The sequence below is a fragment of the Strigops habroptila genome, chromosome Z, assembly GCF_004027225.2.
Source record: "Strigops habroptila isolate Jane chromosome Z, bStrHab1.2.pri, whole genome shotgun sequence".
Classification (NCBI taxonomy): domain Eukaryota; kingdom Metazoa; phylum Chordata; class Aves; order Psittaciformes; family Psittacidae; genus Strigops; species Strigops habroptila.
The window spans coordinates 78,881,136-78,896,984 of NC_044302.2; the positions used below are offsets into that span (position 1 = coordinate 78,881,136).

The window sequence follows — 15,849 nt, forward strand, 5'->3', positions numbered from 1 at the left end:
TTTTAATTACACATCTTTTCTCCTGATTAGAAGCAACTTTTGAAGCCCCAGTCTGTGCAGTGTTCGGAATCCTTAAAGAAAGCAACCTAAGGCTAGGGGGCGAGGCATTTAAATACATGTGTACACACAGAGATCTACTGTCCCAAGAACAGAGCTGACCTCACCTGACCAGGCTTTGCCATCAGTCTGTCCAGCACTGCTCCAGCGCCCGTGGCATCCAGGGGGCACCAGCGTCCTTCTGAAGCAATGAACTTTTCTCTCTCCATTTGACCTAGGGCTATTAGATGAGTAGCTACAGTTCAGCTTTGAGATAGAGCTTATTCCACAGTTGAACAAACTGTGCGAGAATTGTGTGTTACACCAGCTCAGACACAAGCAGAACTCTAAACACTCCAGTTTACTTCCCACTTAAAGGATGTCACAAGCGCTGTTACGGGAATGTGTGCACACAGCAAAGGGGGAAGCTGGAGCATGAGAGGAGTAGCAGAAGAGGAGAAAGGCAAACACTAATTATTGTGTTTGTGCTACCCAAAACATTACAATCCTTTGGAAACACAGCATTTTGAATTAAAAGAGGAACTGATCATAAATACTTTCAAATACTTTCACTCTGAAGTTGTTTTATCTCATGAATGCTTATGTTTAGCAACCCCCATTAATATTATTTTTCATCCTTTCTTCTGTTAAGCAGTACATCACAACACAAATTATTAAAGTAGATTCGCTAGACTAATACCAGGCTACATCCAATAAAGTCTTTTCATTCCAAATTTAGTCTCTCTTTTCTAATTTCTCTAATGAAGATTTCTCTAATCTTCATCTCCAATCTCCTCCGTCCTTGGGGATGAAGATTAGAGAAAGCAACATCATCACAACAATTAGACTGAAGTGTCTTTTCCAAAATACAATTGCATGCTGTCTCCAGGAAGCAGTATTCATTTTGTTTACTGGCCAAACTTGATTTATTATCAGTGGTTCCCTAGTGATTTTCAGGGAAGCAACAGCAGACTTATTCTCAAAAACATGGATTTAACTTTCTCCAACTCAAAAAAGCATTCTCAGCTTGTCACTGAAAACGTGTGGTTGCAAGATCACTTAAATCTAGACAATTCCGGGGAGAAAAAAAAAAAAAAAAAAAACCCACAAAAAACCACAAACAAACAAGAAAACCCACCAAATAAAAACAAAACAAAAAAAACCCACCAAAAAAAAAAAAAAAACAAAAAAAACCCCACCACAAAAACAAAACAACCCAACAACTGGGTTCCAGTTTCCCTGAAGCTGGAATTTCACTTTCTATCCTACCTCTCCAAGTTTCCAAACCTCCTCTTCCTTCTCTCGATTTCCCACTGGAAAGACCTTGTACATCAATGTATCTCAATTTTCTCATATTCCTATGTAAAGAGTTTTGTAATTTACTTTAGCTGATCCAGAGTACCAGAGTAGTAGGTTCTCAGTAACTGTAATCCTTCAGGTTTTACAAGTCTCATTCAATATATTGCAACAATAGAGATTTTATTTCTTCTCATATGTCATGCATACCATTACTCCTTATAAAGCCCAATAAACTCATTTATTTGGGATCTATTCCCAGAGATAAAAACCCTATCTATTTACCTCTGTTAGTATTCAGCCCTGTAGGATTTGAGCTATCCTTTTTTATATAAACAAATTAAATTTTTATTTTTGTTTTTATCGTTAATACTACTTATATTCTATGGCTCAATAATATTGTGTTTTAACAGCAAAGGGAAAGTCAAAAGTAACATACAAAGCACAATTCATTTATTTTCTAACATTTGGAGACAGCATCAAGCATCAGCATAGGAATATGTAAATTTGTAAACTAGGAGTCTTCTCTTGCTTTACTTACTCCCACTTTATGCATTTCTAGGAGGCTAGCAAAGGTAACATTTTTGAACAACAAGAGTAGAGACGGTACTTTAGACAATTTCTGAATTGTCTAAGCTACTGAACTGTTTAGGAATACCTTTCTGAACAATTTTCCAATTGACTGATACCCATTGTTAAGCTACTACCTAAGAGTATCAAAAGCAACAAGACAGAAGTAAGGATAATGGAAGACAGTAATCAATGTAAAGTGATAAAAAAAGTGAACTTTTCCAAATGATGGGTCTCCAAATATTTTTATTTTTCCCCTTATGGATAATGAGTATCTTTTCAGAAATATTAATATTAATAATAATTTCTCAAAGAGAAATTAGGGAGAGGATGTGTAAGTACAGAAGTAAATCCAAATCTAAGAACACAACAGCTCACGCTTGAATGGAGAGCCTTGTCGTCCTCCCCTCCTTTGCTTTTGGGGTGTTTTTTTTTTTTATGATATTGTGATTCTTACAGTTTCAAACCAGAACAGTGAGCCATTCTTAAGCATTAAAGAAACTTAAAAAAAAAAAACCCAAACCAAAACACCAAACTTCAGTATGCAAAAAAAGGTAGGTAAATACAAATCCAAGGTAACACTGAAATTATTAACTTCGGATTAGTGGGCATTTGAAAGAATTCTAGGAAATAGCTCTCCATCTGCAGCAGTTCTTTAAAATGAATTTTTTTTTTTTTTTTTTTTTAAATCCCGGAAGAATATTAACAACCTTCTGTCATTAGAATGGCTTTGATTAATTTAATCAGTATCATGAAAGCTGTTAAGATATTTAAACTATTTTAAGATACCGAAGCCTTAGGGTATTCAGGTTCATTTAAAGTTCATTAGTAGTAAAGCAGTTTAACATCATTGCACACTATATTCCCAAGTCTCTACATGAAACTGTGCACAACATATTGCAAGCAGACAAAAAGCATATCCATTTCCCCTTTATAAAGGCCTCAAGCAATAATTCAAGCATAGAGATAAAGACCAGAGATTACAGCAGCAGAGCACATTTGTTTTGTTTGTTTTTGATTAGGCTGCCTCCCTCCTCTTTATCTGGAGGGCTTATACGGGAAAGTTCAATTTTTAAAGACTACTACCCTACTTTAAAGTTAAAAACAAAATTAAAAACCTACACCAACTCCTGCTGAAATAATAAGTTGCATGCTGGCAATTTTTAGTATCAGTAACCATCAGCTGGATCTACAGTTCAAGTTTTTAGAGTATTAACACTCCAGAGAAGCCAGTATTCACCAACACGGTTAGCAAAATTTATACTTCAGACTGATTTAAGTCACTTACCGTTTACGAAAGCCCATACAGATCACGAATACTCTATCGTTTCTGAAATCTTCATAATACAACTCTTGATAAAAATAAAGGCACAAGGGAAATGGCAAATCTTACCCTAGTGACACTAAAAATCACAGCAACGATTATGTGCTGATGTGACACAAGCAGTTTCTGTAGTAGTATCTGTCTTTCCTTCACACAAAGCACAAGACAACTTAATATCCTCTTCTTCACAGCACATTTTTCATACTGTTAGATGCTGTGCACTTCAGGAATATATTTAATTGCTAAATTCTAGCAAATTTAGAAATTCTTTTTCTTGAAATACATAAAGCAAGTGCTAGTTAAACTGTCCCAATGCTTTCACATTCATTTCACTCCACACTCAAAATCAATCACTCTGTATGCAGCCATACAGTTCCAAGGACGCAATCACGATTTCAGCATCTGGCATCTTCCACAGACACTATCAGGGCAGGGACAGCCTGATCCCCCCTCAAGCATCCTGCTACCTCTCCACATGGTTCCATGGAGAACTTGCAGTCTGCAACTAGCGGCTAGTTGGTAATGTCCCTCCTCCCTTGCAAGGACTCCAGCAGAAAAATGAGGCCAAATTGCTTTTTCTTTAATGAAATCAAGTCTAGAGGGACCATCTGTGCATTTCAGCTCCTTGAAGAAACAAGATGTGTGTGATCCCACAGATGGATGCATGTGAGCACATCTCAAACAACCCTTAAGCCTCCAAACTAAGTCAGCAAGATAAATGCCATATTCCTGAAAATTTCCAGAAATGGGTCATTTTCAGGCTTGATATAGGTGCTTGGCCACCTATCAGCACCCCATGGAGGTAGAGCTTCAAACATGAGCTCATTCTACTATCAGGGAGCCCATGTGGAAGAGACTTTATGGAAACTCCAGGTGGAGCTCACACCTCTCCCAAAATGTCTGTCCACAAGGCAGACATCACAGGTCAAGGTGCCATCAGCTCTATGGCTGCTAAAGCTCCTGGTGACATCACACACACCCCAGACTCACCAGTCAGAGCTCCTCCAAGGCTTCCTCTTCTGAACTGTCTCCCATCTTCACTCAGCTGTCTCTTAAATTTAGTAGACTTTCCACGACCAGAGAAGGCTTCAGGACTGCTGGATTTCCGAGAAGGCATAGGTGGAGGTGATAATATGTGATCAAGCTGCAAAGAAACAGGGTGGGGGGGAAGTATATATGCTGTTTAAATGCTTACCTTCACTGAAAAACAAAATTTAAAAAAAAAGAAAGAAAGAAAATTTAAGTTACCTTTTACCTAAAGATTATGACAGCATTTGGAAAGCAAAGTGTTTACAAATATCTGTGGCTGGCTGTGTAAGAAAGCCATCCTCCTTTTGTGCAACTCACAGCACCTCCAACCACACTCTCACACAAGGACCATTCTGGCAGTGGTCCCACCTCAGCGTACAAGGGATCAGACTTCAGCTTACTCGACCTTCCACAAAGCTGTCTTTTTACAGCTGTCAACCATCTGACCTTGCAATCTATGCAACCTGCTCTTACAAAGATTTTCCCTTGGCAATTTCTCCCCAGCTTTATGTGAGCAGTCACTAGATGGCACTGTACTATCAACAAAGCGCAAACCACTGCCCAGTCTAGGAAAACACACTAGTTTGTAAAACAGGCATTCATTCATACTGACTTTGAAATAAGCCTAAATACAGATCCTCATTCTTCAAATTCTGTTCCTGTCACCATTCTTACACAACACGCTAGCTGTCTGGTTTTGACAATACATTGAATGTCTTAGTATTTGATTAAATCCACAAAACCAAAACAAAAAGCAGGTGAGCAAATACAGCAAAGGAAGACAGAGCAGGGATGCGAGTAAGCAAAGTATAAAGAGTTTTGCAGGCATCCTTCGCAAACCGTTACAGTCTCACGGTGTCACTATTTTGCAAACGACTCAAATGTTATTCTATAACATTTAAACCCTGACTCTTACCACAATTTTTCAGGAAGCCAAGCACATCAGAGTCTTAGATTTTCACAGTTCACATACTGAGACTTATCAGCCAGACAACCTGCGTATCACCTGCACACCTGACTGCTTCATCCTCTCTGCCCACTGAAAGGAAGGAGTCAAGGTCACCGATGAAGATGCACAGCAAAACCAGTTTTTGCTGAACAAGAGTGTTAACCCCACAGCAAAAGTACTGTTATGTCCTACAAAGCATTTCAAATCCCATGTTCAGAGTTTCTTCTGAATTTAATATTTCATGCTAGTTAGTGTTTTGGGGCTTGGGGTTTTTTTAGATCAAATCTGCAGCTTATTGGAAGCGTCTAAAGCATCAAGAAACACAGTGGTTTCTGAATCTGCTTCTTCAGCATATTAAGACTAATTCATGTTCATGACAGACACTGAAGTAACTGATGAACTCACAGCCCATGCCTTTAGCAACTTCCTAACTTGGGAGGGTTTGGGGTCATAAATAAGGTTTAATTAACCATTGTTGCCATTTATCTTTCACAAACACAGGTGTATCACAAATATTTCTGTTTCCAAGTGCTAAGATACCTCACAAGGTGAATTTACAAATCAGTTAAAAAGGAAATGACTGACAACACCTGGCTTCTAAGGAACATTATTTTGTGAATCTTTCACAGAAATCTATACGCAAATATTCGAACTGCTCGCTGACTGACGGACAGCAATGAATGCTCAATGCTGCATTCCAAATGTTTCCAAGCATCTGACAACAACATGATCCAATCAAGGCTTTAGGTGAGTTACTGGCAAAAATTCGTGTACTTTCTTAAAACAGCTTCACACTTCAAAGTAACCAGCCACATTTTCTCCTGGCATAAACTTCAAACATCAAAAAGAAAAGGGGGGGGGGAGTGTGTGTGTGTCAACAAGTGCACTAAGGTCCCTGCACATTAGCACTTAAGTCTACACAACAGAATTATCATCTTCCAGCCAGACACCTGAAGCAACTATACCAGAAGACATTATAGAGTCTAGCACTACAAATAAACAAGATGAAAATCTGAGAGTTAACGTTTTCATATTGACGGCCACCTCCTGCTTTACAGAAACAATTACACATACATCAACAAAGCATTTCTGGAAGCTATCCGAAGGCTCACTTTTCTTTCCAAAGGGCAAAATAAGATCCATAGCATGTACAGTGTGTATTTTAAAGGAGTCTGTACATTGTAACTGCCGTTTTAGTAAACCAAGAAGAGTAGACAAAGATATACCCTTAAACAGCCTTGAGACAACTCTGGGAATGCTGTGGAAATATGAGGGAAAAGGACTGCAGAAAGTAGCCAAGCTTGTGAGCTCTAAGTAACTTCTCAGGCTACTCTCAAAGAACAGACAGCTAGATGAACCGATTTGACCCAGATGGGTTTTCTAGCCCACATTCAGATCTTACTTCAAGCAAAAACCTATGCAGTGGATTAAGAGGCTTTCTGTCCTCAACAGAACAGCCTTCCTCTCATGCCAAGCAGAGCATTCAAGTCCGAGTAAGTGAAACCAACAGAAAACATTTTACTAGGTTCTGCTTCCTTGGAATACACAGCTGATTCTGAAGAGGTGTAACACGGCACATATTCAAATCACACAAAATAGTTAAATTCAGCCAGAAACAACACTACGTACTACTGTTAAGTAAGATTATAGCAAGATCCATTCAAACTTATTAATACTTTTTTGAAAGACCTCTTGTAAACCTGAATGCAACAGAAGTTCACCTTCTGTGTCAGATCAGGTACAGATTGGGTACTGCTGGTCACAAGACAAGATCAAAGCAAGTATCTTGAGGAATGAAGTTGACATTCTACCAGAGATATTTTAAATAATTTTACTCAAGCTGCTTCCACTCAGCACATCAGGTAATTGTGGCTGGGCAAATACTCTATTGGTATTTACTTCAAGCTTACTAGCTATATGGATGTGTTCTATGTTGGATGGCATACAAGCACAACAGGAGAACCAGGGTTTGGTTGGTTGCACCTGTTTTGGTTTTTTTGTTGGGTTTTTTTTTTTTTTTTTTTTTGGGGGGGGTGTGGGTGTGTGTGTGAAACTTGCTTGACAGCAAGTTGTAAGAAATAAAACAGCTGTATCCCTGCAGCGAGTTTCCAAGAAACAGACATTCATGTTATACTTCGAGGTTTTTGGCTCTGCCTACTGTCTTACTACTGCACTCTGTCTGCAAGCATGCACTTCCCTCCACACCCTTTTTAAGGAAACATAGAAACTTAAGGAGCAGTAAGATAACAAGAGGGTAGTTCTCCCACTTGCCTATGGCATTGCAGGGCAGGGGAATAAAAGAATTTGAAAAGTTACTTCAGAAAGTCACTACTTCAAAGACCCATAACAGCTAAGACAAAGTATATGGAAGCAAGTATATTTGATTGTCCTGTACCTATAGAACAAAGGGACTTAAGTTAGCCATCAAGTGTATACGGGCTCCTTAGAGAAGGATTTTTAATCAGTACACATCTCACCACCAGTCTCTGCTGTTAATATTCACAATGCATGGATAGTTAACTTATGTAGAAACGCTCCCTCCCCCAGCATTAAATACAGAATAATTCCTTTCCAACAAAGGCACTTTGAAAGACAAAAAGCACATGGCAAACTCCAGCTATGCAGAATGTACCGTTCTATGAAATTAATTTCTTCCAATCCATTTTCCATGCATTTCATAAAAAAACCCTGCCTGATTATGTTGTAGGTATGATGAATTTCTATAGAAGCACTGGAAAATTTAGGAGGTAATGGCTGTCACATAAACGCTATTCCCCACCCCCCCTACCCTTACAAAAAGGAACAGACAGTATCATTAAAGGCAAGCTGCTTAAAAATTACATAGAACAGAATAATTAAAATATCCTTATCACAGACTTTATACATAGATTTAAAGATCCTATAGTAACATGGATGGAATCTGAGTGACAGCCTCCTCCAGTTATGCAGGAATCAATTTGTCCTCAAACCTCCCATCCCCATATTTTGAAGCTATTCATTTTCTGTGTGAATAGAGTCAGGTACATTTGTCCAAAGGAAATTAAATTATTCTCACACTGTACTAGCCATGGACTCTTAACAGCTCACCTACTCAGAAAGGATTATCTTCATGTTTTTAAAAACCTCAGAAACATTAAATCCAGCTGTCTACCATCGTGCATTTATTCTACAGCTAGAATGAATTCTCTGCTTGATAATTACATCATCAAGTAGTCATATCAAGTATGTTAGCCCACATGTCCTTATGAAAATTAAGGACATGACAACCAGTTCAAAATAAGACCTAGCATCAGTGTTTAGAGGTACAATTTGAACCAAGTGCATAATGAGGTGTGAAGCAGCCAGGAAGAAAATAATGGATTTCAGGAGAGGAAATCCATGGTACAAGAAGGTGAATGAAGCTAAGATAATGCAATCACACTCATAACACCAGGATAAGGAAAAGAGGCTATTCTGAGCTGCTGAGATTTATTGCAACATGGACTATTTTTTTCCAATGACAATAAATTGAAATGAGAACTGAACTCATCTGATCAGCTCCACCTTTTCTTGAAACACCCACTATGGTATTATTGTCCAAAATACTTCATCCTCAAACTCCCCTAAAACACAATATTCCTATTTCCTGCAGAAACTGGGAAAATACAGGTCAAATATTCAGTTTTAAAAATATGAACAAAGATGTACTACTAAGCATTTTAATTTCTTCCTCTTAAACACTGCACAACTCGACTCTACCTTAGGTCATGTCATATATCTACATTAAATCCTGAAGTTTCCATAAAAAGGCTATGTGCTGTCACCCATTTTAAGCCTCCCCCAGTCAGGCACCAATCCAAAAGAGAGAGAACACCCGAAATCTCTCACATACAGAGTACCGAAAGCAGAAAATATCCAGCACAGTTTTACTGCTTAGTTGTTTTCATTATCAAATGTAAGTCCAAAATAAAATTCTACTAATAAGTGTGTTGTCATTAAACATGTGAAATTGCATCATACCTATCCAGATGTTTAAAGACGTGAAAACGGAAAGCATCACACTCCAGTCCTATGCAGACAAAAGTATTGGAGCCTACCTGGTAATGACGAGATATTCCACTGTTCTGTAAAAACTCTCATCGTTATAAAGCTAAATACTTAAGAGGAGCATGGCTTCACAAACCTAACAAACCACTCCTGTTTCTTGCATCTCCAGATATAAGCCATGCCGAAAGCAAACATGCTTCTCAGGCCAGTTAAGACCCACCACTAGTTCAACAGCAACTGACCCTTTGTAGCAAAGCAGACTGCTAGGAACATAAATCAATCTGTTTCTTTACATTACTTACACTGAGTTCCTCTCAGCACGCTGCCTTCTCTATCTGGCTCCTTTGCAAGCATTTTAAGCACAGATGCTGAAACACAATAGCCCAGAAAAGCACTTTTTTTAAGGCAAACTATACAAACTTCCTTGAACTGGGTATGAGGGAGAGGTATGTTCTTACCATTTAAATATTCTCCCTAAGTCTAATTACATTTGGCACAGATCCATGAGTTTTGATTAGCTGCACTGACACACAGAGCAACACTGAATATGATCTTATTAAAGGACAGGATTTTATCTTTCAAAAGCATCTTACAATTTGTTAAAAAAAAAAAAAAAAAAGACATAAAGTGCATAGTGCACTTTAGTTACTCCAAATGCTTGATGACAATTCAGTTGAACCAAATTAGACAAGAGAGACACTACAATGGGGCAGTGTAGATGCCCAAGAGGTCCGAGTACCATCACAAGCAGAGTTGTAAACAAATTTCCAACAGATGCCCTGCAATAATTCTCATCTGTGAGGAGCAGTTCCACTGTTTTTGGTCACAGCAACATTAACTTTCGAAGGACCCAGCTTCGGGGTGCAATCTGAGTAATCTGGGGACACACAGGAGTCTCCATGAATATAGATCAAATCCAGCAGCTGAAAAAGATCATTAGCAGATCCAATTCAATCAGCTGATGGTAGGAATATTCTATATTCCCTTTGCCTACAAGCAATATTAACCCACCTCAGTTTTGAGTAGGGTTTAGAGAACTGTGCAGTTATTCTGAATATTCACAGCTCTTAGAGCAACCACTGATTTGCCAGAGAATCACAAAAAACCTAGTTCTGAACAGAGACAAAAGGAAACACTTCTCCAAAAACTAGCACCACTTAAAGAAGCCAAAAGATAATGAAGACAAAGAGTAGACACATTGCACATTTCTTAAACTTGGCATTGCCTTTCCACCCTCCCTTAGCTTTGGCTGGGAGACCTTGCTAGTTCCCCAGCTAAACGACATCTGTCATTCCTGCTCTAGACGTTAAGCCTTGGACTATGCCACTTTCCTCCAAGACCTCCGGTTTCCTCAGTGGGACACCAGCCTGTCAGCTACTACACAGACAGAATGTAAGTCAACTCCCCGTTGCAGGAAAAGGGTAAGAGGCAGAAGAGATCTTGTTTACAGTCAGATTATTCGCTAATCATTCATACAGCAACTCTCAATTTACATATGAATGCAACCTGCAGCTGACACTGCAAACATGTCCTTACCAAGGTAAAGAAGAGAAACCCATTGCAAAGCTCTGCTGTTTACAAAGCATCACCTCTAACCATTTTATTAGTTTTACATCACACAAACACAATGCCTAAACCTAAAGTCACTGTTCAAAATTGTCTAGTTTATTATGCTGAATATATGAATATGTATAAGTAAACAGAATTAGCAAACAAAGATCAAGCCGCCTTTCTATAGCATGTTCTTACCTTTCATACCCTAGGTAGTAGAAATATTTTAAGAATTCTGTTAGGATCAATAGAGATATATCCACATTATTTTGTTGCATTTCTAGAATGGGTGTGAAATGGGTAATTATGCCTTTAAAACAGTTGTATTTTTCTTGAAAATCAATCTGACCTCTGGTCATTAATAAATAAATAAATCTCAGAGAAATAAGAATCAGCTACAGCTATGTTAAAACCAAAACAAAACCAAAAAACCAACAAACCACCAACCCAAAACAGCTTGCATTCAACGCTTTTTCACAAACACATTCACACATGATTGCACAGAAAATGAAGCACAGCCTTCACACTATTCTACAAGGCCAAGAAGTGGCCTATAAATATGCATGCATACTGATGTCTGAGCCAATTATTACTTTACCCTGGTTAAGATGGAACAGTTTTGTTCAATATGATCAAGTCCTTCAGTTCTTGAAAGCCTCCTGTGTGCTGGCCCTACACACACGGATGGACAGACTGCTCCCTTTCCAGGAAACAAAGGGAGCAACAGTATTTGTACTGAAGACACTGCTTGCAACAACTCAGCCTGCCTTAAGTCTCCTTGGACTTACTCGCCCAGCTTTAATGAACATTAAGAAAAAGATTAACTAAGAACAGGTTTTGCAGATCTCTTGTAAGGCTCTACAACAAGAGCCAAAAATCAGAACACGGCTCTAAACAGATTCATGCAGACATAGCTCAGTTCATGGTTAAAGGGGATCACACAGGGCACTTGCTGGCAGCATCAAGACTTTTTTTTTAACCTGACAGTCACAGATTAATCTTAAGAACATACATGATGTACAAAGGCCTTTGCTTATGGAAAAAAAAAACCACCACCAAAAAAAACCCGCAAAACACTTCATTTACCCACTACAGAAAACTGCCAAGGGAAGTCAGAACATCACACGCAGGCTGCTCGCCAGGGTGAAGGTGCAGCAGCTCAGCAGGTCAGCCCTACTAGGAAACACACAGAGGGACTAGATTCAATATAGCAGATTCTGTAAGGAAGCTTGTTTGATAATTTAATCCCAAAAAGCTCGAAAACAGAGTAGGGCTCAAGGGGTCTGTCCAACACACTCAGCTCTGCTCTACGTGTACCATCTAGAAAAAAGTCCCCCTTTCTGAAGAGTTCCTCTGAGCTCCCCTGAGAGCTGCCTGAGCACCAGGAAGCACACTCACATTTCACCTTCATTTCCACACATTTAAAAGAACCAGACAAAAGAAGATAAAAAAAGAAAACTCACCCTTTGCTGCCCAGATGTGCAGCGGTACATGCCATCGCTATGCAGCAGGAAGGATACTCCCTTCCTGTCCCTGTCCTGCAAGCCATCTTGGCAGGAAAAAGTGTTTTGTAGTGTTGAAATTTGCTGTCAGTCACTACTGCCACATCTACCCACTGCAAAAGACCCAGTGAGTAGCTGGGAGGCAGCAAAGGAAAGCCAGCAGAAAGCTGCTCAAACACCCCCCGCTACCATTAGGGAGGAAACCAGGGACACAACCCAACTCCCAACCCCAGTGGGTGGCTGCCAGGGTCTGGGAAACACCTTTGCTGGGTAAAAGAGACAACGGCTGGAAACCTGCATGCTTGCAGCATGAAACAATAGAAAAAGCCCATTCACACAACAACATTTTGGAAATGACAGGACGCTGCAGGTTTAAGGTGCAGGCATTGGCACAAGCACTTCAGCAGTCATTCTCCTTCCAGCAGACCCACAGGCAGTGAGGAGCAGTGGTGCCAGACCCCTGCTGTATCTCTATGCAGGCACAACTTTGCAGGGCATGGCAGACCACGTTCCAGAAATCACAGCTTCCTAACACAAAGCACGTACTTCAGGGGTGGTGGTTTGCTTTCACCAATTTATCTACTCCTAAGAAGTGGAAGAGACAATTAAGTTTTCAGCTGAAACATTAGGAACCAAATGTAAACAAGTTTAAATGAAAAAAATAATTACATGACCCAAAGTAGTATTTCCTTACTTTCCCTTGCATAAAGTCTCTTTTTTGGCAGATTTTTGTTCTTTAATATTGTATGACTTTATTCATTTTCTTGCTATCATATGCAGAGCTATTAGTAACATTATCAACACTGTGCACTATACTCTGCTGTAGAGAAAAATATCAAAATAGCCACACTATGTCTTTAATATTTCAGTGAAAGGAGAAATTAGCCACACAGCAAATGGAAAAAGAACTTTGATATTTCTAGACACCACAGGCAGAATTTTCACCCTTAATTATTTTAATGACCCTTTTTACAGCACAAGAAAACCATGACAAATGCATGAAAATATGTATTTATACACCGTGTATGTGCAGGCGTCCACATCCATACCTTACTTCAAACATTTTCAATGCTGCTGCTCATACACAGGTTTAAGATTTTTCCTGGCTTTTCAACTAGGAGGATGAAAATTTAGTAAAACTAACCTTCAAAGTCACTTTCAATTAAAGAAAAAAAAAAGGAAAAAAAAAATTGAAATACATCAGAAAGACCTATTCATCTTCATCAGCTGTTGACACCATCATCATTCCTCTCATGAAAAAAAAATAATTCAGAGGAGAATATATATCTCTGGAAAGTGGGGGGGGTGTTATACCATGAATACTAATGAAGTGAAAGCAGTTCAGTTCTTTATAAAATCTATTTCCATTCACATTCACCAATAAGCTCCTAGACTGTCTATAAAGGTTTCATTTATTCTATCGCACTGGAGGCCTCAGAAAACTAATTGTTTATTCAAGTCTATCTGCTCCATCCATGCTCAATTAGGTCTCACTTTTCGCTCAGTTACAGCAAAATTAAAAATAAAAATGCAAGGTGAAGCATTCCTCGTTCCACTGACCAGCTCCCCGTAACAAGCCACACTGAACAACCACCACTCCAAGTGCAGCAAGAGCTTCTTGACCGTAACGCAGCGTTTAAGGAACCTACTCAGCGACTTACAGAATTCCTACTCATCAACTTCTTCCTCTGACTAATGGCAAACACATTTGTAATGCAGCTTTCTAATAAGCACTACCAAGCACTGTTAAGCATAACCGGGCACTCCAGCTACAGCAGTTCACAAGTATCTCAATTTTAAGAATGGGAGACAATCTTTACACGTATTAAGAAAAAAAAAATAAAAAATCTCTATTACTTATTTACATTATTAAAATATTAAATAATCCATTTCGCTATATAAACCTTCAAATCCAGCATCTCTTTCATTAGGAGTAACATATCAAAGGGAATCAGTACACATTTATGCAAGGCAGGTACAAAACAAAAGAGAGAAACCCATGATGAAATGAGCTTGGAGTAAAAGGTTCTCAGCATGTAATGGAGCTGAAGTTGATCCATAAATCAATGCAAGATGAAAGCAAGATTATTTATGTGAAGGGGTTGCATTGTTAATTTACAGTCTGATTTAGAAAAAGAATGTTTTACTTGATCAATGCACCATTCATGTGCATGTGTGTACTTGAGCACAAATTAGTAATAATTACCAGTAGGTGTATCTCCTTGTATTTTTTAATTAACCTTAACAAGCAGCATATACAGTTCTAGGAAATGCAGGTTTTCCCCGAGTTTGCCTTTAACATGATCCTAAGTTTTTAAATAATGCAGCCTCGCCACAAGAGACCTTGCAGACAAGGGGGTTTTGATCTCTTTCTTTCCATTCAATGCTGAGAAAGATACCACGCGCGGCTATCTAACAATAGCTGCCATGAAAAACCCTTTTCCTGAACTGTTTTGAAAGTGAACCAGAATAAGGCATTTTATGGCTTTATAGTTTTACCCTAGACACCTAACAGAAAATTCAGAGATTGGGATGCTTTTCCTATTGTCTCTTTAGCCTTTTAGCAAAAAATACCAGAAGGGCATGCGTATCTGGGGAAGGGAGAGCACACCCCAATTTGCATTTGGCAGAGATTTGTAATTAAGAACAATAACCAAGAACTATGTTCATAATTTTAAGTGCCTCCACTGCATTTCACATCTTCTGTCAGATGCCATTTGTCAGTCTCAGACAATTTACCCAGGTCTATCATTACCATAAGTGTTTATTAACGCTATCTGGCTCAAGGAAAATTATTTTTTCTGCCTGAAAACTTTAAGAAGTATTACAATTAGGAAATACCATTAAGACCAGGTGAGAATATAAACAGAAAGGCAATAAGAGACAATTTAATATACGTCACCCCATTTTTTAATTATTTGTGTAATCTAAGCAAGAAACTGCCCATACGTTCTAAATATCCTCATTGTAAAGCCTATTGTAATTAACTAGGCTTATCCTTGCTCATCTTGGTCTTTTTATCCAGGCTTTTCCAATTAAATAGGTAGCTATTTAATACAATGACACTGATGGGTGGGAGAAGGAAAGATGCCTACTTAGATTAAAAAAATCCTGTATTAAATTCCATTAGGCAGGGAAATCACACATTGTATCTGAAAGAACAGACATCAGTGTCTATGTGTAGAAGTGCGCAAAACAGACTGGCATGTAAAAAGTGTTCAAATTAAAACAATGACTGCGTTTGTCTTTACAAACAGTTTATAACCACTCTGGTTTCTTCACCCTCATACAGAAAACCTAAAATTAACAGATGAAGATTTCCTTTTATGGCTACTTGAGTTTTATTTACAGATCATATCACCTCAGAGATTTATATACACTTTACTAAAAGTTCAGTATGACTTAGAACTCTAAATTACAAGGATTAGTTGTATACTAAGTTGTAGCAGTCGATTACTTTGATATCATCACAAATCTCATGAGAGTAAGTAATTAAATGCAAGTTTCATTAACACGTCTAGAGTATAAGACTTAGCACTGAAGCACTACAATGTCTGCAACTTGGC

General features: G+C 38.6%; 1 protein-coding gene across 5 annotated transcripts in view; it reads right to left on the reverse strand.

Moving 5' to 3' along the window:
• MAST4 (microtubule associated serine/threonine kinase family member 4) overlaps window positions 1-15,849 on the reverse strand; it is a 296,950-nt gene that overhangs the window by 232,650 nt on the left and 48,451 nt on the right. For all 5 annotated transcript variants that reach the window (XM_030512637.1, XM_030512641.1, XM_030512640.1 and 2 more), the window contains exon 2: window positions 4,217-4,370. In XM_030512637.1, the coding sequence (XP_030368497.1) occupies window positions 4,217-4,370 (154 nt within the window). The remainder of the gene's footprint in view (window positions 1-4,216; window positions 4,371-15,849) is intronic.